The sequence below is a fragment of the Laccaria bicolor genome, genomic scaffold, assembly GCF_000143565.1.
Source record: "Laccaria bicolor S238N-H82 LACBIscaffold_34 genomic scaffold, whole genome shotgun sequence".
In the NCBI taxonomy this organism is placed as follows: Eukaryota; Fungi; Basidiomycota; class Agaricomycetes; order Agaricales; family Hydnangiaceae; genus Laccaria; species Laccaria bicolor.
The window spans coordinates 281,287-308,718 of NW_001889905.1; the positions used below are offsets into that span (position 1 = coordinate 281,287).

The 27,432-nt window shown below is 45.1% G+C and overlaps 9 protein-coding genes across 9 annotated transcripts; 6 read left to right on the top strand and 3 right to left on the bottom strand.

Annotated features, from left to right (window-relative positions):
• Positions 1–1,245: 1,245 nt before the first annotated feature.
• Positions 1,246–2,770, top strand: LACBIDRAFT_331509 (uncharacterized protein; the record flags this gene model as incomplete). Its single annotated transcript, XM_001885832.1, has 4 exons — positions 1,246–1,390; positions 1,664–1,750; positions 1,869–1,878; positions 2,263–2,770. The coding sequence occupies 4 exons, from the start codon at positions 1,246–1,248 to the stop codon at positions 2,768–2,770; spliced, it is 750 nt and encodes a 249-aa protein (XP_001885867.1).
• A 968-nt stretch (positions 2,771–3,738) lies between these two features.
• Positions 3,739–4,551, top strand: LACBIDRAFT_331510 (uncharacterized protein; the record flags this gene model as incomplete). Its single annotated transcript, XM_001885833.1, has 2 exons — positions 3,739–3,938; positions 3,981–4,551. 2 exons carry the CDS (start codon positions 3,739–3,741, stop codon positions 4,549–4,551), a joined length of 771 nt encoding a protein of 256 aa, XP_001885868.1.
• A 3,200-nt stretch (positions 4,552–7,751) lies between these two features.
• Positions 7,752–8,346, bottom strand: LACBIDRAFT_307223 (uncharacterized protein; the record flags this gene model as incomplete). Its single annotated transcript, XM_001885906.1, has 2 exons — positions 7,752–8,237; positions 8,290–8,346. 2 exons carry the CDS (start codon positions 8,344–8,346, stop codon positions 7,752–7,754), a joined length of 543 nt encoding a protein of 180 aa, XP_001885941.1.
• Positions 8,347–10,393: 2,047 nt separating this feature from the next.
• LACBIDRAFT_307224 (uncharacterized protein) lies at positions 10,394–10,651 on the top strand (the record flags this gene model as incomplete). The annotated part of the gene is made up of 2 exons (XM_001885834.1): positions 10,394–10,592; positions 10,644–10,651. 2 exons carry the CDS (start codon positions 10,394–10,396, stop codon positions 10,649–10,651), a joined length of 207 nt encoding a protein of 68 aa, XP_001885869.1.
• Positions 10,652–17,100: 6,449 nt separating this feature from the next.
• On the bottom strand, positions 17,101–19,133 carry LACBIDRAFT_331512 (uncharacterized protein; the record flags this gene model as incomplete). Its single annotated transcript, XM_001885907.1, has 8 exons — positions 17,101–17,388; positions 17,442–17,609; positions 17,663–17,824; positions 17,880–18,230; positions 18,294–18,449; positions 18,498–18,528; positions 18,813–18,984; positions 19,034–19,133. The coding sequence occupies 8 exons, from the start codon at positions 19,131–19,133 to the stop codon at positions 17,101–17,103; spliced, it is 1,428 nt and encodes a 475-aa protein (XP_001885942.1).
• A 169-nt stretch (positions 19,134–19,302) lies between these two features.
• On the top strand, positions 19,303–19,791 carry LACBIDRAFT_331513 (uncharacterized protein; the record flags this gene model as incomplete). Its single annotated transcript, XM_001885835.1, has 1 exon — positions 19,303–19,791. One exon carries the CDS (start codon positions 19,303–19,305, stop codon positions 19,789–19,791), a length of 489 nt encoding a protein of 162 aa, XP_001885870.1.
• Positions 19,792–20,056: 265 nt separating this feature from the next.
• Positions 20,057–22,240, top strand: LACBIDRAFT_331514 (uncharacterized protein; the record flags this gene model as incomplete). Its single annotated transcript, XM_001885836.1, has 6 exons — positions 20,057–20,218; positions 20,271–21,266; positions 21,376–21,790; positions 21,830–21,925; positions 21,973–22,145; positions 22,175–22,240. 6 exons carry the CDS (start codon positions 20,057–20,059, stop codon positions 22,238–22,240), a joined length of 1,908 nt encoding a protein of 635 aa, XP_001885871.1.
• Positions 22,241–22,348: 108 nt separating this feature from the next.
• Positions 22,349–24,013, bottom strand: LACBIDRAFT_331515 (uncharacterized protein; the record flags this gene model as incomplete). Its single annotated transcript, XM_001885908.1, has 6 exons — positions 22,349–22,369; positions 22,532–22,536; positions 22,714–22,933; positions 22,971–23,048; positions 23,764–23,880; positions 23,927–24,013. The coding sequence occupies 6 exons, from the start codon at positions 24,011–24,013 to the stop codon at positions 22,349–22,351; spliced, it is 528 nt and encodes a 175-aa protein (XP_001885943.1).
• Positions 24,014–25,986: 1,973 nt separating this feature from the next.
• On the top strand, positions 25,987–26,307 carry LACBIDRAFT_307230 (uncharacterized protein; the record flags this gene model as incomplete). Its single annotated transcript, XM_001885837.1, has 1 exon — positions 25,987–26,307. The coding sequence occupies one exon, from the start codon at positions 25,987–25,989 to the stop codon at positions 26,305–26,307; it is 321 nt and encodes a 106-aa protein (XP_001885872.1).
• Between the last annotated feature and the right edge of the window lie 1,125 nt (positions 26,308–27,432).

Below are 27,432 nucleotides of genomic sequence, written 5' to 3' on the forward strand. Positions count from 1 at the left end.
CGTGGTGAGAACGGGGCATTGGGGTGGTGGGGCATACATACCGTTGGCCCATGACGTGGCAACGTCATGGGCGCCGTCCCTCGTTCTTGGCCTGTCCTTCCACGTTGGCGTGGGCGTCGTTGGCGTGGGCATGAGCGTCGTTGGCGTGGGCGCGGGCGTCGTTGGCGTGGGCGGCGTTGGCGTTGGCGGCGTTGGAGGGGAGTGGTGAAGGGTGGTGGTGGTGGTGGAAGGGAATGGGATGGTCACGGAAGTGTGACCATGCTGCAAATAGAAAATGTGACGATATGGCACGCCCTCAAATAAGTCACGTGACCTCAACCCGCAGACTGAACAAAATCATGAATCCTTATTGCAGCTATCACTGACCCACACTATATGTAAATTATAACCCTTCCATTCATTGATCAATAAAATTGTAAGTATGGCTTGTATATTGTATAGTCTGTTTTCGCTTTTTTAGTTATATTCATATATAATAATAATAATATACTGGAATGACTGGAATCCACTGGACTCCACTGGACTCCACTGGACTCTGACTGGACTCATAGTCCACTGGACTGGGACTGGACTCAGGAAAGTGGCTGGCAGTCCAGTGGGAGTCCACTGGACTGGACTGGACTGGACTGGACTCCAGTGGACTGGGCATTCTGCCAGCCAATCTGGCCTGGTAAGAGGGCCACTGGAATCCACTGGAGTCCACTGGAGTCCACTGGAGTCCACTGGAGTCCATATGGATTACGTGGGGGAGGGTAAAGACCTCCCAAAACCTCTTTTACCACGCAGGTCGAAAATGCCTCGTCCTGGATCTCAACGAGACCCTCATGCATAGCAGGTTCAATGTATAATTATTCTGTATGCCTCCCCTCCTTCTCATCCCTTTAACAGGCAATACAACAAGCAGATTATGTTGTACCCATCGAAACCGAGTACCAACATTTGTGTTATCAAACGCCCAGGTGTTCGCCCTCTCCCCCTACCCCTGCCTTGTCGCGAAAGTCTTCCACCCAAATTCACCTCTCCCCGAGTCGACGTATCGTCCTGATCGACATCGTTCACTTCTAAATTCATTCAATTCGGTCACGCAACTGCATCTTACTTTGCTGCGTTGCTCATGGCAGCTTGTTCTTACCAAGTAGTTGCTGGTGCGTTGCCTGTTCTTTAGTTGAAGAAAGTACACTGACGCTTTGGGCAATACTACCGCTTGAAGCGCGTCATACAGAATAAACCACGTCAGTGCAAGCCATGATCACAGGTTCTGCCGACATTCCAAATTCGATGGCTAGCGGAGCGAATCTGACTGTCGTGTGTAATGTTGCTCGCATTCAAACTGCTACCCACCTCATGACGACCGCCAAAGCGATGGAGGAGATCACTCTTTGGCTGGAGAGTAAGTTTTCGCCTATCTCCTTAGCCTACGTTGTGTTCTGATAGTTTTTTGATAGCGACGCGGATATCTCAGCTGCGTCGGGGATGGGTTGAAGACCCCCACTGAAGGCCTGGCTGCCATAGCCGATGCTCTTGTTGCTGGCGAAGCACCACATGACGCTGACGGAATCAACCTCACAAATGGGTTAATGACTCCAAAGACGGTCCTTGCTTCGATGTAAACGTACGCCTTGTTTTCTATGTTGAATAACCAAGCGAATCTTTCCGGAGGCAGGATCGTTTAGACATGACTTCCCAACCCCGACAACAGGGGAGAACCCGATCAAGGACGAGAAGGGTTCCGCGCGATCTTTGAACTTTGGTATGTTTTTTTCTCACATCAATCCTGACATTCATCTCATTCTATTTGGATCTAGAACCAAGAGAGGCACTTCTGGTGCAGAAAAGGGTTGTAGATACTGTAGTTTACACTTGAGTAGCCCTGTACTAGTAAGTAGTAGCCCAAATATATCAACAATCATCCAAGCAGAGTTGAATCGGCGTCACTTGGGAGCTACTTGGCCGAATTTGTGCCACCTCATATCTGGCCTCGTTTTTCGGACGTCGCGATGAAATTTGGCAGCTTGGCAAAGTTGGCGGGCTTGGCCAAGCGTCCCGAGTGATTTGCGATCTTGCTGATAGGCTGGTCAAAAACTAATCTCGGCTCCAGATGTTCAGAGAGGTTCGAGCGGACCGGCGGTCCGCGGAGTTTAAAGTCGGAGGCAAAAAAAGCGAACAAAAGACAAGCACGGAACCTCTCTAGAACATCTGGTGCAATTTGATGGGTAGTAGGCTCGTGTCACAGTAGTCACAATCGTAACACATAGATAACAGTCGCGTCGTGTCGATCGAGAATCACCTACATATGGACGAGGTTTTCAGCGGTTACACCTCCCAAGATGAATCCTTTCATGACGGCGATCACCACCCCAAGCAAGACTCCTTTGATGATGAGGCCGATGATGCTGCAGATGGCCTGTCTGACGATGAGGAGGAGCCGGCACAACCTCCAGTTCCCCTCATGAACACACGAGCTTTAAAGCGAGGGTTGGAAGGAAGGGATGTTACTGGAATAGTTAGGGAAGTCCTTGACTTCATGAGCTTGAAACAAATCAATTTACCACTGTTTCTCGAAGCATTGAGTTGGGGTGATCCTGGGTGCCATTCAGATGCAAAGGTTCAATATGCATGGACTGTGCTGATGGTCAGCGACGAACTTCCTGGGATTCTAGAGCGATGGTACAACCCCCCAGAGGCTCAAGAAAGGGAAAGGGGAAGAGACCAGCAGGAGCTCAGCAGGTACTTTGCAACTTCACAAGAAAGTGTGTTGTCGACTGTGTAGACAGGGAAATTAAATTATCAGCGCCATTATTCCTTTCGCCCCCTGAAGACTGTCTCACGAAACACTCACAAGCCTTGACTTTCAATCTCTCACCAATGAGGTTAAAGCGGCTGCACCAATTTGTGGGAGGTGCTCCGTCGAGCAGCATACAGTCCTGAATAGTGTTTGAAAGTTAGGTTAGTTAACCGGAAAATAACCGGAAAATAACCGGAAAATAACCGGACCTAACTGCGGTTAGGGTTAGTTGATTTCGAAAATGGAATAACCGGTTATTTTGCGGTTAACTAACCATTAAATAACCAGTTATAACCAGTTATAACCAGCCCTATTATACACCTTCAAAACGCACTTGAGAACGTCGAAAACACTTAAAATTTGACTAAGTTACGGTCAAATCTCTAAAATATCACTCAAATGTGTAGACTTTCAAGGATAATTGCATAAATATGTCAATTCTTCACCGATTTTAGCGTTCTTGGGCTCGTTTTAAAGCTAGAATATGCAGAAATAATATCTATCAAGATATATATGAGCATATTTGCCTTGTTATAACCGATTCTTTATTTTTCGGTCCTAACCAGTTAGTAACTGCAAATAACTGACTGTAACTGGTTAGTTGCGGTCCGGTTAGGTTATTTTAGGTTTCGGGACAACGGCTAACCGGTCTCGGTCTCGGTTAGAGCCCCTGGGCACCCAATAACCGGACCTAACCGGACTTTCGAACACTAGTCCTGAACAAGAAAAAAGGAATACTCACAAAGATCCTGACATGGTCAGTTGCTTCCTTGTGTCTTCAAACTATCTATGGTTGTTGATTTTGCATACAGGCCACATTAAATAGGATTTCACAATGCCAATATACACAGTCCCATCAACACGGACGCCTTCAAAAATCATGGGCTATTTATTTAAAGGCTTGTGGACTTTCCGCATGTACCTTCGATGCGGTTCATTCCCTCAGGCTTACAATGAGCCATAAATGGACTGCGAATGCCTATGGCGAGCTCTCGGAACAAGCTATGAGGGCCACATGCTCCGAAATCAAGATTTATCCATGGACAATCTCACACGACAATGTCAATATCCCCCTTCGTGTATTTTCCCAACAACTGAATAATCAAAGCCACTTTATCAGTGGTTGCACTGCCACTGTCTGGATTCTTCTGCAGTGCGCCACCCTTCCCCCTGATACAAATTGACTTTTTCAAAGTTTTCGAGTGAGCCAAGCTACATCGGTTTTTTCATTTGACGACGTGATGTATGGGGAACCTGATGTTGATGCTTGCATTGAATCTCAGCATCAGTATCACATCCTATGGATTCTTCTTGATTGCCCAGAATTCTCAGACTACCCCCACCACGATGATCCACTGCTTGCTGCACCACCTCCTGTCCATGAACTCGAAGCTGGATTAGAAAATGCAACCAAGCAGTTTATTTTAGGCACTTGTCCAATTGAAGAGGCGAGCTATGAGGGCACCCTCAAAGTCATGGAAGAATGGTTCAAGCAACTCCACCTCGATTCAGAAGATGAAAAAATGAAGACAGGTCTCAAACTAATCATTGCTTGGATCAGTGATCAATTAATGATAGAGAGGCTCCGAGGGCTTTGGAAATATCGGCATGAAGACCACAATGCATTTGACAGAATGGACTTCATGATTCCAATATTTGGTTGGTTCCATCTCATCATGGCACTTGCTAATTCTCTGCATAAGCAGTATCTCGGAATGTCGGCTGGCATTGGTGGACTCCAACATGCGTTTGACTCAGTAAAATGAAAAGGTCTTAATACTCAATCAACAAAAGGTCCGTTTTGGCACCACCTTGACAAGGCAATTAAGCACATGAGTGAAGCACATTTTTGCGCTTCCTGGCTGGAGGCTGCTTGTGTCAAAACTCTCAGCAAGCTCAAGACAAAATCACTGCAAGGTCTTAAAAATTTGGCAGGGGACATTCTTCAGAAACACGCATCTCGGGGAGCTCTTTACTCTCCCCCACCTATTCCTACCGGACTCCTACTGGATTCCCGGAATCCTACTGGACTGGACTAGGACTGGGACAAATTTCATGCTGGCTGATCACCATACAAATTTTGTACCCTAGTCCTAGTGGAGTCCTAGTAAACTCCTACTGGAATGATCCCAAATCACCAGGAATTGTGGAATTCTGCTGGATTTTTAAGGAATGAGTCCAGTAGGAGTCCAGTACAAGGAGTCCAGTAGGAGCCCAGTAGGAGTCCAGTAGGAGTCCAGTAGGAATTTCCAGGGACAGGGAGCCCAGTAGGACCAGCAGTTTGTCACTGTTGTTGTTATTATATAATATAAAAAAAAGCGCAACCTGACAGAATTGAACTCTCAACCGTACAGACAGAGTGACAAATAGTGCATACAAAGCACTTTACCACTTGCACTGGTGTTGCACAATCCTTGGTAAGTGTGATGACCAGTGACATGCCATGACATGGTGTCACAGGCCCAATATCTTGAGACATTGAGTTTGTACTTTCCACAGCACCTATTCAATATATTTTTTGCAATGGGTTTGATTGAATTAAGTGAATGAATCCACTGGGAGAGTTTTCCCTGGAGAAATTGCATTTATTGCTCCAAAAATGCGAAATCAGTCTGTTTTCCCTGCCAAATGAGGCAGTCTGAAGAGATTGGACTATAACTTTTCAACAACAGCACGTATGAACATGATTTGCAGACGGATTTTACTTAGAATTCAAATTCCAATCGATCTACGGATCCAGAATTTTTATTTGTGGCACCTGTGCCGAGATACCCTTGAAAATCAGCACTTTTACATGGTTAAAGGCTAGTAATTAAAAATATGGACCTGTAGGATTGTAGCCACATAGTAATCGATGATTTCGTCTCTGCAAACCTAAGCCCAAATCCTATCTGTTGTGAAGCTAATAGCTCGAGGAGGCAACCTTGGGCCAATAGGTGCTGCACAGCCACTGATCCAATTCCAGAATGGGTTTGCACAACATGTGGCATCTGCATGGCACCCTCATGCATGCAGGAATGTTGCTGGATTTCTTGGAGACAGCTTCTTTACACTTGACCACCACCTCAACAGCCTGTAGACCCAAAACACCCCCATTTTTTTGTGCTTTTGCCTGCTTTTTTCCATCAAAAAGCATCCAAGTCCATACTACAAGTGAGGGTTTGTGCTTGAGCTTCAGAAATGCATATACATCTTATTATTGTTTTGCATCTAGGATCTATTCAGTAATTGAACATCTGCTTTAGGTATAGATATAGGCAGATCATTCAATTCAAGCATATAACTATATATTTTTGCAGGTATTGTTAGAACTTAGTACCACCCTTGTCACCTCTCTCTTCCCCTGGGTTTCATTTTTTGCTTGTCTCTCTTTCTCTGTGGTTGTTCTCTCAGTTATTCTCATCTCTAGTACTACTCTTGTCAGGAGATTCTTCAAGGAGGCAACCTTGGGCCAATAGGTGCTGCACAGCCACTGATCCAATTCCAGAATGAGTTGTGATCACTTCCCTTAGTTTTTCTTTTGTAGAATAGTTGTATAATAGCCTACTTTATACATTCAAAGTGTTGTAATAATGCTAAACATGAAAAATATCCAAAGAAAATGCAGTTTTCTGGCAACATCTCATTCACTCTCATAGCCCTCTATATCCTCCCAACCCTCCTCCTCATCCTCCTCATCCTCCTCATCCTCCTCTTCCTCTGACAGATTAATATTCTCACCCTCACTCTCCTCATCTTGGATGAGCTTCCAAGCACCATTTGTATGCAGATTGACAGTCCAGACTGGACACTATGGTTGAGAATGGTGGTGCTATCAACAAGGGGTTGCCGTTTCTTTGAACACGATGCGCGTGGAGGTTTTGGTAGGTTCTTTTTCAACTTGTGCTGCCGCAGCCGCTCCACCCTTTCCCTTTCCTTCTTCTCCAAATTTCTTGCGACTGTCTCTGCCTTTTTCCTATCCACTTTTTCCACCTGCTCCGCTTCCCGCCGATGAAGAAAGTCAACATCGTATCGCGATAGCATCTCAACAACTTCTTCACCATGCCGACGTGCATGGACAGGACTCCAGCCAGCCCCAGTCAATTCTTCGAGAGTCTTCAAGTGAGCTTTTGAAGCCAGAGTGGTCAAGACGACATCGGGTAGCAAGACCTGAACTCCCCACAGCTGTTTTCGATACAGCTCAGACCACATTTTGTTATGCCAGTCAACGACAAGCTCCTGGGCGCCTTCACAATGAGCTTCATGGCGATTAGCAATGGTGGCTGCCTCAGCCATTCTGCGCTTCCTGTGAACATTGTGAGACGTTGCAGGTGAGTCTTCTGTGCTGCTACTTGGTGAATCGGCACGTTGTGGTGGTATGGTCTGTGTGCAGAGCAGGATGTGATGGGGATCAGTCTTGCAAAGACAATTGTTGCAACAAATCCCAATTGGACCTATATGTGGGTCAACAACATGTGGGAGTTTGTTGACGAGTGCCTTACGTTGACGAGTCAAACCATCATTGAAGTATTCAGCTTGAACTTCACATCGGCACCCCTCTGTCTCGATCCACACCCAGAGTCCTTCCTCTACATCCTTTCTGTATTTCATAACTTCGTCAGCATCCTCGGCAGCAGTTTTCATCTCTTGAAAAACACTTGGTTGAACCAAGAGAACTGCTTGTGTGTTGATTGACTTGTCCCTCCCAGCACGGCCACCTCATTGCATCCAGATCAGAAGAGAAGCTGGCACCATAAATTGCACCACACGCTTGATGTTCAAAATATCACAGCCCTATTAAATATTTTCATTAGTTGCTATTACTTGTGTTGATATTCACTGAAAACAAACCATTCCCACAGCTTCCGTCGTTAGTAGAATTTTTTTTTTACCTTTATGAAATTCCATCAAAATCCTTTGCTTCGGCGTGAATGGTAGACTGCTATCTGTCCCTGTAGGTGTAAAGGCAATCGACTCCGCAACCACTTCATCGCGCCCATTGCAACATTAATATCATCAAAAAAACCATGGATTGAATGAGATCAATGTTGTCATCGCCAGAACCTCCAGAAGGTACCAAAAAGTCCAATGACTCAAAATTAGTTTTTCCACCTTTCATCAACTGAACAAACCATGTGATATTGGGCCGATCAGTACCAAGATTGATATGATAGGAATTATCAGACTGGATGTGCATGATTTTCCATACTTCAGCTAAGACCAAAGGAGGAAGTGTTGCCAACGTAACAAGGAAGGGAATATTTGCTGAAACAAATGAGTGCAGAGTCCCGAGTTCTGAATATACTAGTCGAAATTTATCGCCCCATTGAGAGATGCAGTGTGCCTTGTCAATAATGAAGGTAGAAATATGGGCAGCAAATTTTGGATCACTTAGAAGCTTCTGAAATCCATTGTGTTCAAGGCACATATCTGGTGAGGTGACAATGACCTGGTGCTGTAACGTCTCGATTTCCTTCAAGAATAGAAAGTTAGTTTTAATGAATTACTCTTCAGAATGTGAGAACCTTATGTATGGACTCATTATAGGTCTTGCCGTTCACAGCAACTGCTGAAAAGCCCATCAATTTAAATCTCTCAGCCTTTCATCTTCAGCTTGTGGAGAATCTTCAGAGATGCTGGCAAGTATTCACCTGATCCTCCTCTAATGCATTCAAGGGTGAAATAACGACCACAATTTTTTTTGGATCTAAAAACAAGGGCATTACAAACGGCATGGTGTTTCCTGCACCAGTTCCCGCTATAACTGAGCAATCCAGCCCCAGGTGTAGTGCCTCTCTGATGTCACCTGCCAAGGGTACGGCACTTTCCCTGGGTTACGACAGCAGAATTCCATGTGCAATGTTGCGCGAGTGGATGCAGATTGGTACCCTCGTTTTTTAAATGCATCATCCCGAGCTTTTTGCAAGCGCATGGCGGATTGCTCGACTTCTTTCCGGTGGCTATCGTGATGTAATTGTGTAGGCGCCATGCAGCCTGATTCGGAGAGGTCAGTGCCCGAGTATGGAAGTAGGTTCCCGCGAAGAGGGATGGACGCGTCGTGTTCTGCTTCAATTAAGGGCAGATGTGTCATGCTGTCACTCGAGCCTACCCTTTCCTATCAAATTGCACCAGACGTTATAGAGCAGGATCTTGCATGTGAATTTTCTCATTTTTTCACCTCCGACTTTAAAGTCCACTGATCGGATCTTATCTTCCTCCCTCAGCTGCGAAGCACTTGATCCTGCTCTTTAACAGCGGGAACGAGACTAGTCAAAAACGACCAGTGTATATGAATAATGACACCGTCAGTAAATCGGTGAAGTTCCGATATGACCTTTTATTTCTCACGAGATATTAGTCAGATGTTGGAAGATCACAATCCCTCACAATAGCTCACAATCTGTCACAATGCTTGTGTGTGCCTCACAAGGATGCATGCAGATTATTGTAGTCTCGTAGCTGGACAAAATCATATATATATCATTTGTTTCCAATTGTGAGACAGTGTAATGAAGTAAGAAATTATCAGATTGCAGCCTTCTCAGCTCTTGATGAAGGCAAACACTTCTTGATAACTCCCCAAGTGATCAAGAGATAAATCTTGGATAAATCTGCCGTTGCAAGTGCGTTTTGTGACTTTGGGCAGCAAGTCAACCTGAGCTTTGGGCACAGTCATGTGCCCATCGGCTGAGTTCGGAACATTGTGCCATGTGACTGATGTTGAACTTCTGAACTTCAGGACTCTAACGTTCTAATGTTTCAACTCCCCACCATCACTCCCTAAGGCCTGAGTCTGCACATACACCTGCTCACCAATGTTGGCTGCATCTGTGAGTTGGTGTATGTGCTTCTCTGGTCTTGGGGGTGGGCAATTGCCGATAAGTGACACTCCTGTCACATCACACATGTCACGTGACACCCTTGCGAAACACTGACCCAGTCCTGCCACCACTGCAATCCACCTCTATTCCATTGACCAACGTGCAGGAATGTGATTTAGATAGGAAATCTATACATCCTTCAAGTAGCCTTGTATTATTATCTACTTATAGTTGTGGAATGAGAAAACTCCCTGCCAAATGGTGCTGAATAGGCCCCCCATTCTGGTACCTTGGTTCCCCCTTCAACAACTCATTTCTGAGTAAACTTTCATTATGGACAGTTGATATAGGCACAAATCTTCAGGCCAGAATTTTTAAATCACCTTCCCTTTGCACTAAACTCCTCCAAAAAATGCGATATCTCACACTTCCAGGACAGATATAAAAAATCTATCAAGAACATTTTGTTTGAATCTTTTTTCTCATCATCTTTCATTGTTGAAGCATAACCTGGGGGTGGGTGGTTGCTCTTGCATAGTCTATTATTTGCTAAGCAGCAACAACAAGAGGTACCAAAGCAGCTTATATCTACATAAAGAAACCCTAAAAGCAGTTCTTAAATTCATTTTATAGTATCTGAAGATGTTCTGACAATTTTTGTTCCAGGGAGACATGCACCACACACTAGGAATGAGGGTGGCCATGAAATTGAGGAATATATGGCATTTACATCTTATCTTCTCTTAAATGCTGATTCTGACTGACTTAAATTAAGAAATGTACTTCCAAATGATATAGAATTACATTCATGTGTATTTTCTTTCGTAGCACTGCTCAGAACTTTGTTTATGGTGAGCAGCCTGGGTTTGAGGCCATGTGTGATGCACATGTGACATTGGGTCACTGTTTTTGGGGAAATCAGTCACAGCATGTTACATCATGCTCCCAAATGCAACAATGGGATTGCCCACCCCCACTAGTCTGGCAGAATCTGGTCTTACCATCTCGTGAGTTGTACCTTTGCACAATTGAAACCCCCCCTAATGGATCTCATCTAGGATTATGACACGTTGGAGGGCACCTTCACTCTGTCAGTAGTCCGGCTCATATTCAGCGGGCTCCCCCCATCTTCTCCACCCCCTACTCCCCACCCCCATGCAGATGCCACACTTCTGGGGGGGACAGCGAGTAGTTCTCTTCTTGTTGCCTCATGAGTTATGTTACCTCATGCTCAAGGTTCCCCTATTGATTGATATTCTGTTGGACTACCTTTCAGTGTTCAACCTCTTGAGAATCCTTGCTACTTCAGAATTTTCTCCTTCCCCTTTCCCTCAGCTCAGGCTTCCACTGTAATTCATAGTCATTGGTTTTTGTATCTTGTAGCCATAATATATATCTTTTAACCCTACAAACCATTGAATCCAAAGGCTCAGAATGCAAGAAAATTCCTCATAATCTATCAAAATGAATCATAATGTAACAAAGGATTGTATAGTGGCACGAGATTGTGAAATCTTGCTGTATATTGTGAGAGATTGTCTAAAAACGCAGTGATGATGAGGCCTCTTCAGCCATTGTGAGGGAAGTCAAAATATTATGGTAAATTGTGATGATTGTAGTTAATTGTGATCGATTTTGGACCTTATGATGGCTCAGGGTATTTCCCCTGATTTGCTGATTGACACTCCCCAAATCAGGACAGCGACACATAGGGTCATAACACGACACATACAGTGAATTGCCGACACATTGGTGCGTTCCCAATGTGTTCCTGCTCTTTAGTGTGTCGATTTTACATGTGCTCGACACATTGAGATGTGTCCAACTTCAGTTCCTCTTTTCTTTTTTTTTACAAGTCCTTCTGTGCTCGGGTAAATGGCAGGATAATACTGTATGTAATCAGGTACCTGGTCACCCTGGGAAGCCGGCCATTGATTTTCTACATAGTTGAGACATAGACAATTAGCAATAAAATTTGTATTTCTAGGTAGCACTGGACATTACTTACACGACTGCACTGTTAAATCTTGAGAACAGTGAAGTGCAAAAGGGAGAAAGCTTGTGGAAGGGTAGTCGGTCAGCCATCAGGGTCTGTTTCTTAAAATAGAACAGGTTGTGGCAAGATATCTCTCGCACTGGGGCAACGAAACTTATACCAATCGTAAAACAAAAGTACTGAGTTCATTTATATCCTTTTAAATTATAAATTCATTTGAGTACAAAGCAACAGGGTGTATTAGCCTGAAGATATTCAGCATATATACCATACTATTAGAAAATATTTTAGGTTTTGGAGCATGAGCCAGATTTCTTGTGTCCAGTTCACCAAACCTAAGCGGACGCAAATTTTTTCTGATGATGCTGCATCATATTGGGTATCTTTTAGATTTTTTTTCAATTCCTATCTCCCAGCTGGTTGCCATTTTGGCGTCAAGGACCCAAAATGCGAACATGTGAAATAGTGATTTTATAAATTTAGGAACTATAAAAATCTCATATTCAAAGGTGAGAAGAATTTTTTATGGAACTTCCTTTGAAACCTCCAAAAGATTTTGTGTAAATTGGAATAGAACTGACTGAGTTACAGATGGATGATTCTTGAGCGCCTCGAAATGGTGTATTTCCTATTACAGGCAGTGATCCTGAAACATAATGAACCAAACAGAGCCAATACAAATTTGTGTTAGTTCAAGGTGGCCGAGTACCTGATATCCGAGAAAGCGCATTCTTAAAATTTCAGGCATTTCTACACAGTTATACACTGGTAATGAATAAAACGGTCTTAGGTGACCGAGTACCCAATTATGTACAGTATGGAAATAATATGTATTCCTCATGTACAAGAAAAACAATTATATGGGAAGGTATACATACTATGTAGAAGTAGAAAGGTAGGAGGAAGGTAGGGACACCACCTGTCCCCTCCAATAATCCCTTGCTAATCTATAATTGGAGATTCCTGCACTACCCTATCAATGCTGCATGCCCTCTCCCTGATACTAAGTCCTCGGCACCCGCTAGTGTTTAAAGGTTCAGTCCATAGGACCGCAAAAATCCGGTGGACCGAACTGAACTGGACAATGGACCAGTCTTTTTTTTGGTTGCAGTTGCCCCAATTTGGGGTTGGTCCAGTTGCCGGTTGCCTCATTTCGAAAATCTTTTAAAACCGTTCAACGACCGGTTTTAATCGGTTGCAACCGGTTAAACGGTCAGGTGCGTTACATAGCCTTGTAACCACGTTTATTGCCTTTTATTGGGTTTTTGTTTCATCAAAAACGGTTAAGAATTGAGAAAGATATAACCAAATCCATATTTTACCCGAGTCTCTAGGAGATGTAATTCAGTTTCAGTCATAGCTATGTCAAATCTTCATTAAATCTCTTGAAAATTGGTAGAATGACAGGTATTTATATGCTTTACTATTTTATATAACCCGTTTATTTTTCAGAGTAATAATGGTTGAGATACAAATGGTTTATATTGATGTAATAAATTATACGCAAAAAAACCGGTCTGGATCGGTCTGAACCGGTATCATGGACCGCAAAAGACCGGTCCTAGGTGGTTTGGTTCAGTTCCCTCAATATCTGGGTCGGTCCTGGACCGGTTGCAGTCCATGGTTGCGCGTTTTGGGGGCAAAAAACCGGACTGAACTGAACCTTTAAACACTAGCGCCCACACTCATTGTTGGTGGATCTGGTTATTGGCAGGCATTGCGGGTGCTTGTGTTGTGGCTCGCTTCATGGAGGTGAATGTGGTGGTGGTACCCACGTTCGGGCTGGTGTTCGTGTTTGTTCACAGTCGCATTTGGGGGATGGGAACAGGCTGGGAATCATTGGTGGTGTGCTTGGCCATTTGTTGGTTGTTGTGGGCCATTTGCCAGGGTTGGTGGTGGGCCCATGTGGCCATTCGTTGTGCTGGGCACTCATCATCGGTCATGGTGATGGGCTGTTGTAACCATTCATCGAAACTGGTGGTGGGCCCTTGTCGATCATGGTGGAGCCCTGTGGCCATTTGTAGATCCTGGTGGTGAGCCCTGTGGAAGTTAGTGGAGCCTCGCCATCATCCGTCAATCCTGGTGGTTGGTCCTTGTGGCCAATCGTCAACAGTTGTGGTCCGCGCTTGTTGTGTTTCATGGGGGTAGTGAGAAGAGAAGGGGTAGTGATGTGTGACATTGGGTTCGTCACCCCACCCGATTGGGATGTGTCCAACTGTGTCACTCGCAAACTGCATGCCCTCTCATCTTCAACACAGTGTCGAGGATGAGCCTTATCCTCTTTTGGGGAGTGTGCTGCTGTACTTATATCCTCAAAAATGACTCAGGTTGTTCTGAGGTACTTCTGATTGCCTAGAATTGAAGCATTGTAAACATGTCATTTTATTGACAGAATTCTATACAAATAGACTTGAATTGACCCCAGTTCAATCCAAATTGATATTACACTATGTAAGGTTCATTAAACACATGTATGCAGCACATGGGTCAGCCTTGCAAATCACCTGAAATATAACTAACTCAATTAATGCCACATCAAGCCACACAAATCGACCATAGTCACTGTGACTCAGCCTCATTGGAGTTGATTCTCACTGGGGATGATGGGCTGAGTAGTGAGTCTGTATCTACTGGTTCCGATATGTCTAGTATTTGAAAGTTAGGTTAGTTAACCAGAAAATAACCAACCTAACCAAGGGGCTGCGAGTGGAAGATCCTGAGGAAGCAACTCCCTTCGTCTTGTCCCATCAAAGTCCCAAAGGAGTTGAATCCAGGGTCCAATATATCAGGCAGGTAAGACCAAATCAAGCCAGCTTCACTTCAATATCACTTGCCGCAAAACCTGGTTGATTGCTCATTGCTGCTCACATTCCTACCCACCATAGCATACCACTGTGAGTCTTGAACACAAGTAGGATTAGTAACTTGTTGCGCTTCATAGTAGCTGCACTGTAGTCAAAACATGTAGGATTCCAGGTAACCACAGCATTGAGAAGAATCCTTATAAATACCGTGCAAAACAGCATTCCCTGCTGCAGATGCCCCAGAATGAAAAGTTTATCAAATATATTGACACCATGAGCCACTGAGAAACAAAGATTTATACTGCTTTACCCAAAACTCCCACTGAGACAGTGCAATTCCAGATTCCATCAAGTGCTTCCATCAACTACACTATCTTCCAAGAAATCAGAACCACTGGCAGCACATTGCTTGTACAATGTGATCTTTGCAACAGATACCTCCCGCTTACAAAACATCAATCTACAATTCACTATCAAAGACACTGGGAGTGTGATTTGCAGGGATGTTCAAGATCAAAACAATGCTGCTCGTCTTGACATTGCTACCCCATTCAATCACAACCCGGAACGACGTTCATCAACTCTTTCCAAGAACCAAGATTCAGTAGAAGTTACTTGCCACTTACCAATTCAGCTTCCCCTTCCATGACACCAACACAAACCTCATTTTCATTTGATTATCCATCCCACAATGCACCTGCGCTGCGTGCTGATCACTGGCAATATTCTGACCTTCCACCATCATCTCCACCTCCTTTGAGTCCTACATCCGACTAAGGGAGTGAGCATCAAGGCTTATAAAATAGTGTTTCTACACAGTTTCTATTAGTTACACTGTGTATTTAGTGTTACCATGAATACTACAAGTCAACTACAAGTCTATTGCATTGTGTACGCTGATTTAGTCTCCCATATCAGACCCTGGATTCAACTCCTTTGGGACTTTGATGGGACAAGACAAAGGGAGTCGCTTTCTCAGGATCTTCTGCTTGCAGCCCCTTGAACCTAACTGCGGTTAGGGTTAGTTGATTTTGAAAATGGAATAACCGGTTATAACCAGCCCTATTATACACCTTCAAAATGCACTTGAGAACATTGAAAACACTCAAAATTCGACTAAGTTACAGTCAAATCTCTAAAATATCACTCAAATGTGTAGACTTTCAAGGATAATTGCATAAATATGTCAATTCTTCACCGATTTTAGCGTTCTTGGGCTCGTTTTAAAGCTAGAATATGCAGAAATAAGATCTATCAAGATACATATGAGCCTATTTGCCTTATTATAACCGATTCTTTATTTTTCGGTCCTAACCGGTTAGTAACTGCAAATAACCGACCGTAACCAGTTAGTTGCGGTCTGGTTAGGTTATTTTAGGTTTCGGGACAAAGGCTAACTGGTCTTGGTCTCAGTTAGGGCCCCTGGGAACCAAATAACCGGACCCAACCAGACTTTCAAACACTAGATAGGTCAGAATAGATACACTAGCTAATAGTGTTTGGAAGTCCAGTTACGAGACTGGAAAAAAACCATAACCAGACCAGACTCTGACTGATCAGGACTGCAAATACTGAAGACCAATGAAGACCATAACTGCGGTCTGGTCTACGGTCCATTGCAAATTGGAAAAATTGAAGACCAAGCTAAAACTGGTTATAACTGGTCTTAACTGGTCTTTTGAGCCTCAAAAACATGTTGGTGTTTGGTCAGATATTTCCGTTGAAAAGTTTGAACTAATTCTTTAACCAAAACATTTGAATTTTAGGTCAATTGCAGCACCCTTGGAAAACACCGATAACAGATCAACAGCGCCAAACATCATTGATTTCAATCTTCAATGTTTCAACCACCACAACTCTCCTCCCTCATTTCTCCCTCACAGCCACTGTCCCCTGAAGACATTGAAAGAGGTATGTAAGTGGTTTTAAAGTCTTCAGATTCAATTGCATACCTGCTTTAACAAGTTTTTAGGTCTTATAATGTGCAAACATGGCACAACCACATCATGCAGCCCTTCATCCAGGATGTGGGCTCACCTTAGAAGATCATAGATTTCAGCTGAGGGGTTGAAGAAACGAAGGGGAGGCCCTAGCAGAGGGAGACCCACAAGGTGCGGTTGCAGAATGAGTTGCAGCACACGCAACTCATCTGCCTCTTCCAGACTTCCTCCCTCCACCCTACCTCACCCTTCACATAGCCCTGCCCAATAGATCCATACATCTGGAAACAGAATAAGGTCTACCTAGACCTATGTAGGCGTATAGTGATCGGTAGATCTGTTGATAGCCTCCTCGTATGTAGGCGTATAGTGATCAGTAGATCTGTTGATAGCCTCCTCATATGTAAAACTCTGTAATTTCCTATTTCTATGGTAGACACGTGTAGTTCGGGTACTCCTACCTGATCTACCAGGACTACCGATCACCTAGATCTCTACAGCGATCGAGCACAAATTATGGAAGGCAGTAAATGTGCCTGAGGCTGCTGATGATGTTCCGAAAATTGTCTGAAAATTTCTGAAATAGAAAATGTATTGCAGGTACTGTTGAGCAACTAATAAACATAGTATAGACTGTATAGGCATCGTGAGGAAGTGGTAGAGTATTAAGTACTATTGAAAGGAGGGTACCAAAGGAACGACAATGATTGTAAGAATTGGAGCATAAGACAGGTATGAAAATGTGGCCAACTACTCATAGAGGGCGAAGTCGGCATCACTGAAGGTGAATCCATTTGATGTGTTGAGAGTGATGGTGACACCAGCATTTTCCCTGTGCAAATAAATCAGCTCGCAGCAGATCAGAATGGAGAGGGTTGACGTGCCGGTCCTTAATAAGGAGGTCCTTTTGCAGCTTCTCAGCACTTTTCTGATGTGTTGCGGTGTATGTGTGCCAGTTACAGAGGTTGGTGAGATGGATGTCATAAACTGGTTCATAGACCTTCATGCTGAATGGGATCTTCATGAGAACTCCTGTTTGCCACTCGTCAAGTGCATTCTGGAGCTATGGTTATGATTAGCTAAGTAACCGAAGATGAGGATGGGTTACAAACGAACACCGGCACAGATAAGCGCAAGTGTTTCAAGGGGAATTCCCTTCTCAAAGTACATCGGAGTGAGAATGGCCTCAGATTTTGACCGTTCATTGTACCACCTCTTAATGATCATGTCTTCAATCATGATGCTACGAAAGATAGTGGCCGGTTCCATAGGATTGAATGGGTTCTAAAAGTCAATTTGCGATAGGTGTCAATTGCAAAAGTGGAGATGACACATACCTGAAAAATGAAACTGTTGTGGTCCTTGTAGGTTTGAATGAGCTCTTGATTCTTGTTAACGACGTCGATGTTTGTGGAGTTGTTCAAGCTGAGGCATGCTGCCACCACCTCCCGTGCATGCAGTTTAATTTGACCATGGAGCTGGTAGACACGCTGCCAAAGCTAAGGAGACATTATAAAACAAAAGTGGAAAAGAGGAAAACTTTGAATGACTAACCAGGGCCATCTCATCTTCTGTTGGATCAGAGCTGCTGATATAACCCATCCCCTCAACGAGTTCCCCAAGGCCTGCATACCATGATTCTCTAGCCCACTTGTTGACTTGGTCATCCGAATCCGGATATGGGAATGTCGCAACATGGAAACGAAAATGGCGCCAGGCTCGCTCGATGATCCGCTTGCGGGCTGGGCCTAGATCACTTGCATGGACTCCTTTCTTCTTTTGGTGAATGGATTCATCACCAATTCTGGCGGCAGCCTCGTCCTCATCCTCACCGATATCCAAACTATCATCACCATGAGATTGTTTGGAAGGGGTGGTTTTGGAAGGGGTGGTGGATGCAAGAAGCTGGACATGGTCAGACAATTAGATACCAGTTCACAGGGGGGAAAAGCGAGACAAGACACAAACAGGGGTGTTCTCCTTTTCACAAGAGGGTGTAGGAGGGACAGTGTGGGTACACCATGTCAGGTGTGCCTGCGGAGTGGCAGCAGTTGGAGTCCTCTGTCCTGTAACTCCTTGTCGGATAAGCATCTGAGTGCGCAATGGAACAGGGGTTGATGTAATCTATGCAAATAGAGTAAAATTTCAAATAAAAGCCGGAGTAGGACTTACATTGGTGTTGCGAACAGCTTGATCAGCATTGCTCAATGCCTGGTCAGCTCAAATGCTGTCAAATCCGGTGCCGAAGTCCGAAAACTCGGTCTCATTTGCCTCGGGATCGTCTTCAATCTCTTGTTGTTCCTCAGGAGATAGCTCGAAATCTACGACCGTAATTGAGCAAATAATAACAAAGTAGAAAGCAAAATGATACCAGATGGAGAGAGGGGAGCAGGCTGGGGGCTGTTTGCAGCCACAGGAGGAAAACTGAATTGAGATAAAAACTCGGGGCCCAGCTGTCACAAAAATTCAACAGCTTCCACCTCTGACAAAAGTGCAGGCGTGTTTGTAATGGCAACGAGCAGTTGTGTGGGTGGCCATGCAGTGAGACGTGGCCCTTCTGTCTCCGGAATATGAGCGGGAGCCGTAGGAGGCTCAGCCCTGTTTTGACGGGTATTCTTCCTGCGAGAACAGGACTTTGCTTGCTTTGACATCATCTGGTCTGGAGTGCAATCCATCAGTAAATGTCTGTGTCTTGACGAAAAACTTACTGTGGATCTGGATGCAGTCTGTGGGTATCGGTTCATGATGACTGCGGCTGTATGAAGCAAATTCCTGACAGGCAAAATCCTGTTCATTGAGGAGGTCCATCAGGGAGTGCACTGTGGCAGACTGTTGAATTTTAAATCAGCAAATGGCGTGATAAAATTGTCAGCTATACAGTACCTGTTTGCCGAGCAATGGCCGAGTGAGGTACGAAACATGCTACACTTAATCAACAAATTACCAGTCAGTTAACATACACCCAACACATCTGACAATGCCATCGTTGCATTCCTGTTGCTACTGCCTTCGAGTTTTCCCAACCGGTGGCGGGCTTCATCAGCATCAATCTAAGAACATTGAGTGCCGGAATGTGCGCAATGCTCAACTCAGCCAACTGGTTACACAGCACCCAAGCTTGACAGCCCAGCTACCAGACAGCGAAGCACCCATGGACGTAGACCCACAACATGCAGAACCCGCTGACATGGATGAAGTTCCTTCACCTTTTGACTGCCCTGATGGAGTGGCTGAGGATCCTGAGCCTGTCTGGCCTCAATCAGTCACGGTGGAAGATGTTAGCGAGGAGGAGGAGCTCGCACCTCACGAGTATTGGAGCTCCCCATTTCCGGAGTCCAAGGAGGCTGGAGCAACATTTGGCAAGGCCCCAACCACGTTTGAGCTCATCCGTGATGACCAGATTCTGCAGGGTGCAGAGGTCTTAGGACCATTTGAGTCTGAAGAAGAATGGCAATTAGCAAAATAGTTAATGATGAATGTCGGACACAATCAAGTTGAAGAGTTCTTGAAACTTCCAATCATGAGTTAATTGCCAAGTTAACTGTGGAGGAACCTCGATTTAAATACCTTCACAGATACAACAGCAGGTCGATCCATCTTTCGAAAACAAGGACAAATTTCTCTGAGCAATTGATTCATTGCCTGGTGGGCCTGAATGGAAGCTTCAATGTGTTATGTTGAGTGGAGATATAAGTGATGAGGATGGGAACCCACTTACCGAAGAACTGGAAATGTGGTACCAGGATCCTGTGGAATGTATATGGGAGCTTCTCAGAAACCCTATGTTCCAGAATGTTACCAAATTTGCACCAGAGAAGCTTTTTGAGGATAAGCTTGGTAAACGTGAAGTCGTAAACAAGATGTGGACCGCAGACTGGTGGTGGAAAATACAGGTCAGTTGGTTAGAACTCAATATTGAGTACTTGAGCACTGACCTCAATCAAGGAATTGCTCCCTTTGGGTGCAACGGTTGTCCCAGTCATCATATCTTCTGACAAAACATGGTTATCTCAGTTCCAGGGAGACAAGAGTGCATGGCCAGTGTATCTTACCATTGGCAATATCTCAAAAGACATTTGGCATCAAGCAAGTTCACGTGCTACAATTCTCATCAGGTATCTGCCTGTAGGAAAGTTTGACTGCTTTACTGAAAAGGCACACCAGGCCATGTGCTACTGCACCTTTCACCACTGCATGTCTATCCTAACAGGATCACTCGTTAGTGCAGGCACAAACGGAGTAAACATGACTTGCCCCAATGGGTTCGTCCGATGGGTTTGGCCAATTCTTGCCGCTTATGTGGCAGATTACCCAGAGCAGTGCCTTGTTGCATGCTGTATGGAGAATCGGTGTCCTATTTGCAAAGTGAATCCCAACCATCATGGATCACATGAGGCTGCTCTGCCACGAGAAACCAAGGAAACAGTTGTACTCCTTGCAATGAATGAGACGAATTCCAAGGACGCGAAATTCAAAGAAACTTACCAGGAAATCGGTCTGCGTCCAATCTACCTGCCGTTTTGGGCATGTCTACCTCACTGCGACACCTTTCAGTCATTCACACCAGATCTGCTACATCAACTGCACAAAGGTGTTTTCAAGGACCATCTTGTGAAATGGTGTACGAATCTTCTCACCGAGAAGGAACTTGACACCCGCTTTAAATCAATGACCCCACATCAGGGAATTTGGCACTTCAAGAATGGGATTTCGAGCGTGTCACAGTGGATGGGCACAGAACACAAGGCGATGGAGAAAGTGTTTGTTGGCGTAGTTGCAGGTGCAATCAACAACAAATGTGTTTCGCAGGCGGCACGTGCAGTCGTCAACTTCATCCTTCCATACTTACAAAGACGTCTTCATCAAGCTGGAGGCACGCCAGCCAGGTCACTTCAACATTCCCAAAATCCACTCCATGGAACACTACCTCATGCTGATCAAGTTATTTGGCAGTGCCGACGGTTTCAACACTGAGTCGCCTGAGCAACTTCACATCAATTACACCAAAAATGCCTACTGAGCTTCCAACAAGCATGACTATACCATCCAGATGACAAGTTGGCTGCATCGGCAGGAGGCTATTGACCGCTTCACATGGTATCTCAAGTGGATGAGGGAAGGTGGATATGAAGCAACGGAAAAGATAAGGTCCACTGCTCTCTCTGCTTCCCTCCATGACACAGCTACTGCTGTTGTCCCAGCTGCTTCCCACACACCCCAGCCCACAATGTTGTCCACAAACTCCCATGTCCCCTACCAGATGGCCTCCACCATACCTGCAGCTCTTTGTGGCATTCCGGTGCAGAAGATCATTCACAACCACAACGCTACTCAGTTCATTCCAGCTATCCAGGCCTTTCTCAATAAACACTCTTCCCCTATCACAGCAAATCCCTTTGACGGCTTCGATCTCTACAAGCATATCACAGTTTGCCTTCCCAATATTCCTCAAGCCAATGCAAACAGTCTCATGCACGTCATCTGAGCTACACCTCCCATTCCAGCCCATGATCACACACCGGCTGAGCCCCCTTGCCTTGACTTTGCCCTAATCCGGACTGGAGAGCAAAACAACAAGACCAATGCCACTGCTCTCAGAGGTATGTGCCCTCATCTCAGGACCTTTCATGGCTAATCATGAACATAGGGCTTCGCGTTGCTCATGTCCACGTTCTTTTTAAGCTTCCCGAAGTGTATCATCTGAACACCATCCACCCACTTGCGTATGTCGAGTGGTACACACCCTTTGGCACCCTTGATGCCGAAATGGACATGTTCGTTGTCAAGCCGTCGATGCAAAGTCACCATGTCCACGGCGAAGTCATTGAAGTTGACTGCATTGTGTGCAGCGTGCACCTTCTTCCAAAGTATGGAAGAAAGGTGAACCCAGGTTGGACCTCACAGAATGTTGCTGATCGTTGTCAGGCTTTCTTCACTAGCCCTTACAGTGATATTCATATGTTTTGTTTGTTAAAACTAGATATGAAGTCTGCCGTAGGGTAATTTAATACTAGTATTGTTACTTAGACACTTTCAATAGTCATCTGTGTCATTTCTCAAATATTCTGGTCATCAACTGTTAGTCATTCAAGAAACAAGGCATGTCGAACACATGTTGCCTGCCAAGTTGCTGCCAAGGCCATGGTTTCTATGGCTCTATCAGGTACTATATGTCTGCATAACTATGCCGGTCTACAGCAACCTACCCCACCTATGTGGCCCTAAGTAAAATTCATATTCTATGTTGAACTACGTGATCACACTGTAATTACCAAACAAAAATGCCCTTCCAGATGTACTATGACCTTGCAAACTCCACAATGATGTGGCAAGCCCAATGGTCAAGTCTGAACATCACAAGGGCAACACATCCACATTGCTGACCCACCAGCAATATCAGGAACAGTGCGAGGACGTAGAAAACCCTGTGAGGATGTGGCGAACCAACGAATGGCAGGGAATCCAGGTCCCAGCATGTCGACAGTGGACACCCATGAGGTATGGTCATATAATGAGTTGTACACTGCATTACAACTCATTTGCACTGATCGCTCCCTTCCACCTCCAATTGAGCTCCCTGTCCACAGGCCCATCAAGTAGCAGCTACCCTGCAACACCTTCACACAACATGAGTCCACAGCTCACCAAGTGAGCACCCAGTACTGCCACGTCACCACCAACTGCTCTTGTTGTGAGACCACACATGTACATTGGGGTTACTGACTACTTACATGTATGTATATACTTAATACATGTTACATTTCACTATAAAGACCATAACTGGTCTTAACCAGTCTTGTAACCACAGAAAACTGCACTAGACTGGTCTGGGTCAGTCCGGTCCAGTCTTTTCCAGGTTTGGGAATTGTGAGGACCAGTTATGGTTATGGTCCAAGGCCCTCAAGGCCCAAAGACCGGACCGGACCAGACTTCCAAACACTGCTAGCTAAGGTGGTGGAAGGCAATTCCATAGAGGAACAGGCAGGAAGTCATCAGAAGGGGTTTGTCATATAATTGGATGTGATGGGGGTGTGTAATAGAGAGGATATTCAATGTTTGGATATGTGCAAGGTAGAGTAGTGTGGGGCAGCAGCGTGTACTGATTACGATATGAATATGGGAAGTGAGTGTGGGGTTCATAGATAGTAAGGGCCTGGACTCATATTGGGCTCAGTGTATACGAGTAGAGACACACTCCCCAAATTGGGTCAGCAACACATAGGATCACAAAGCGACACATTGGGTAAATAAACAACACATTTGTGTGCAATGTGTCACCAATTCATGTGTAGTGTGTCGACATTATTTGATTGGACACACCCTGATGTGGACCATTTGTTCAAAAATTATTCTCAGTTAGAAATTTCTGTACTCATGTAATTGACAGTGCAAATTTTATAGACAACTTATGTATGATACAGGAAGGGAGGCTATGTACATTAGGAGACAGCCCCTCCTCCTCGAGAAGGGTAGAGGCCAATGATACGGGTGAAACGTGTTCAACCGTATAAAATCCGATTTTCGCGATTTTACCGTTAAACGGTCTTCTCTGCAACTATACTACATACAGTTGTAATGATATAAAGAGTCTATGAACATACCCGGTTCAGTAGACTAAAAGTGCACATGCGTCGAGTCTGAACATAGGACAAAGGCTTTGGAGCTGGCAGCAGTATGCGCCGTGACATTATACTTGGAGCCTACTAGGATTCACCCACCATGAAATAGAGTACAAAGAGACTCTAGAGTAAACCACCCAACGCAGGGAACAAGATTGCATTACTACCAAGGGTTTAGAAACACGAAATGGATTTTAATATGAAAAACTCGGTCTTTTATCTTGTGATAAATCTACCAAGACTTCTAGAGGATAAACTACATGTGGACATTATGAGATAATGTTCTACTACTAGAGAGACTATGTTACAACTATGTGGCATATGTACCGAGACCAAGCGTGGCTTGTGGCCATGTAGAACGTCGAGTACGGCAATTCCCGCGTACGCATCAAAGAGTGATGCGTCGTATCGTCCAAGACGCGTGATGCGCACACCTGGAAAGACATTAGGTAATCCATCCTGGAAACCCCCCTGATAATTAAGAAAGTCATTTGAAGCTCTTCGGAGTGCCATCCGATCTCCATATGATACAGAAACCGTGCCGAGGTATTTTAAATTAACGGCCTCTGGAAATAAAGAAGCCGGAAGTGTGTCTGCATACATATCACACGCATCAGCACGCCCATCACTGAAATGACACGATATGTCAAATTAGTAGCTGAGACCATGATAAAGAAGCATGCGGAACCGGTCCGGACTAGATATAATTAAAACCGGATTGTTCCGCGTACGCATCAAACACTGATGCGTTGACAAAGAAAAGATACTAACACTACAAAGTCTGTAGTGTACCACAAGAGAGACACTACAAACTATACCACACAATCATTAAAAGCTATTTGTATTTCGGACCGATATATAACCGTAGAAAACACATGTAAAAGCGTAGATAGGGGTTTTGGAGTATATAAGGAGCGCACTAGCAGGTCAAAAGGCAAGCAATCGTCCCCCGTTGACCAGCTAGTTGCACTCCAAGTAGAGACTTAGGAGGTGGACAGTTGTAATCAATTAAAGGAGATTTCTTCGTGGTCAGAAAAGTACAGTGTGAACGAAGCCAGCGTGCTTGGGAGTCAGCTTACTTGGAGACTTGAATAAGAGGTTTTTAAGCACAGTATCATTCAGACGAGACAGCGTACTCGTACCCTTTGTTTTGGAGTGTAGTGACATAATAAAAACTCAAGGGAGTTATAAAAGTCCGATAATTTTGTGTTTCGTGTCAATAAAGAAGTCTGTGTGCGAGAACTTTACATTTGAGCAACCAGGATCCCTGAAAGACATACTTTGTTCTATTGAACTATTCTAATACCACACCCAATAATAAAACCCGGTTTTATTACGAAAACTCTTGAGACTTAAACCTAAGAAGACGAAAGTGGTATTTCTTAATACCAAAGGCCCTCGAACTCTTGCACCAAGATTGTGATAGTGTGTGTGTGTGTGTGTGTGAGTTAGTGTTAGGTGTTTAGGGTTTTCCCCTGACGCGCTTGATCCTTGTTTGCGTGTTTCGCACTTTCACGTTCATCCCCGTGCAAAGCGTATCACCAACGGATCCTTGCCGTCTGCTGTTCGCTGGCATTGGGCTGTACATGCTGGTGTTTGGCTCAAAACAGAGCTTTTGGCCCTACACATTGGTGTTGGGGTTGTACATCTGGTGTTTGGTTAGAGAGGTCGGCGCTGGTCATACACACTGGCTTTGGGCTCAAAATGTTGCTGTTCGGTTGTATATGCTGGCAATGGGCTCAAAACAGAGGTGACACATTGGTGTTGGGTTTGAGACGTCGGAGCTGGTTGTACATGCTGATGTTCGGCTCAACGTGTCAGTGTCGATGTGTAGATGATGGTGTTGAGTCATGTTGGGTCAGTGTCTCAACGGTTGTGCTGGTTGTTCCTGCTAATATGGGTTATGTGAGGTGGGTCTGTGGGGGAGAGAGCAGGGGTGGAGGATGGGGGCAGGCTGGGAATTGTCGACAGTGCTATTGACCATTTGTGGATCATGGTTGTGGGTGCCCATGGCTGTTTGTCGAAGGTGGTGATGAGCCCCCATGGCTGTTCCTCGTGTGTGCACCTGTGGCTGCTGGACGGTCATGGTTGTGGGCGGTTGTAGCCATTCGTCGATGGTGGTCATAGGCGGTCATAGCCATTCGTCGATCCTGGTGGTGGCCCTGTGGATGTTAGTGGGCACTTGTTGTCGTCCATCGATCCTGGTGGTGGGCCCTCATGGCTATTCGTCAATGGTGGGAGTCGGCCCTCATCGCTGTTCATGGGCAGTCATCGCCATTCCTCAATCATGGTGGTGGCCAATTGTCGATGGTCGTGGTGGGCATTTGTTGTGTTTCATGGGGGTTGTGAGAAGAGACTGGTAGTGATGTGTGACAGTGTGTTTGTCACCTCACCCAATTTGGATGTGTCCAACTGTGTCACACGTCCTCTCTTCCTTGACACTGTGTCAAGGATGAGCCTTATCCCCTTCTGGGGAGTGTGACACTCTATCAATACTTTACCCTCCCCGGGTTATTCCATATGGACTGGATGGAATCCATACTTCCCCCAGGTGGATTCCATGGAATGGTTGATGGAATCCATACTTTTTCCAGATGGAATCCATACTTTGGTTGATGGAATCCATGCTTTTTCCAGATGGATTCCATACTTTTTCCATGTGGAATCCAGATGGAATAACTGTATGGAATCATAATTCCAGACTTATCTAAGTCCACATCATCAGTTCTACAGTTAGTTTTACACTCATTCCATACTAATAACTGAACAGGGAGAATTTAAAATGTATTGAATAGGATTACATATATATATTTTACTACATTAAATATTGAAGGGAGAAGTGATTGAGAGGAGTGTGTGGTGGAGAGTGAGGGGGAGAGATTGGTGGGGATTGATGAAGGGAGGGGGGAGAATGGAGGGAGAGGGAGCAATGGAGGGAGAGGGAGCAATGGAGGGAGGGGAGCAATGGAGGGAGGGGGGAGCAATGGGAGGGGGGAGGGAGTAGGGTGAAATGATGGAGGGAGGGGGAGCTCACCTAGGCTCGTCCTTGCCCGTGTCCGTTCACTTTCGTGGGCGGTCGTCGTCATTTCGTGGGCATCTGTTTTCATTGGTGGGCTGTTGTTGTTGTTGGTGGGCTGTCATTGTCGTTTGTGGGTGCTCGCGTTGGTGGTGGTGCTGGGTCTTGTGGGCGGTCATCGTCTTCATCTGCTGGGCATTCGTTTTCGTTTGCGTGCAGTCGTCTTGTGGGTGTTCGTGGGCGCTGCGGCTCGTTTGGGTGGGTGTACGTCATTCATAGGTGGGCGGGCTCATCTGTTGTTGTGTCATGGGTGTTTGGGGTCCTTTGTGGTCGTTTGTGGGTGGTGGGGGTTGTGCAGGGCGGTGTGCATCGTTCATGGGTGGGCAGGCTTGTTGGTTGTTGTGTTGTGGGTGTTCGGTGTTGTGTCTGCGCACTCGTTTCTTTTTGTGGGCACTTGTGGGCAGTGGGGGTC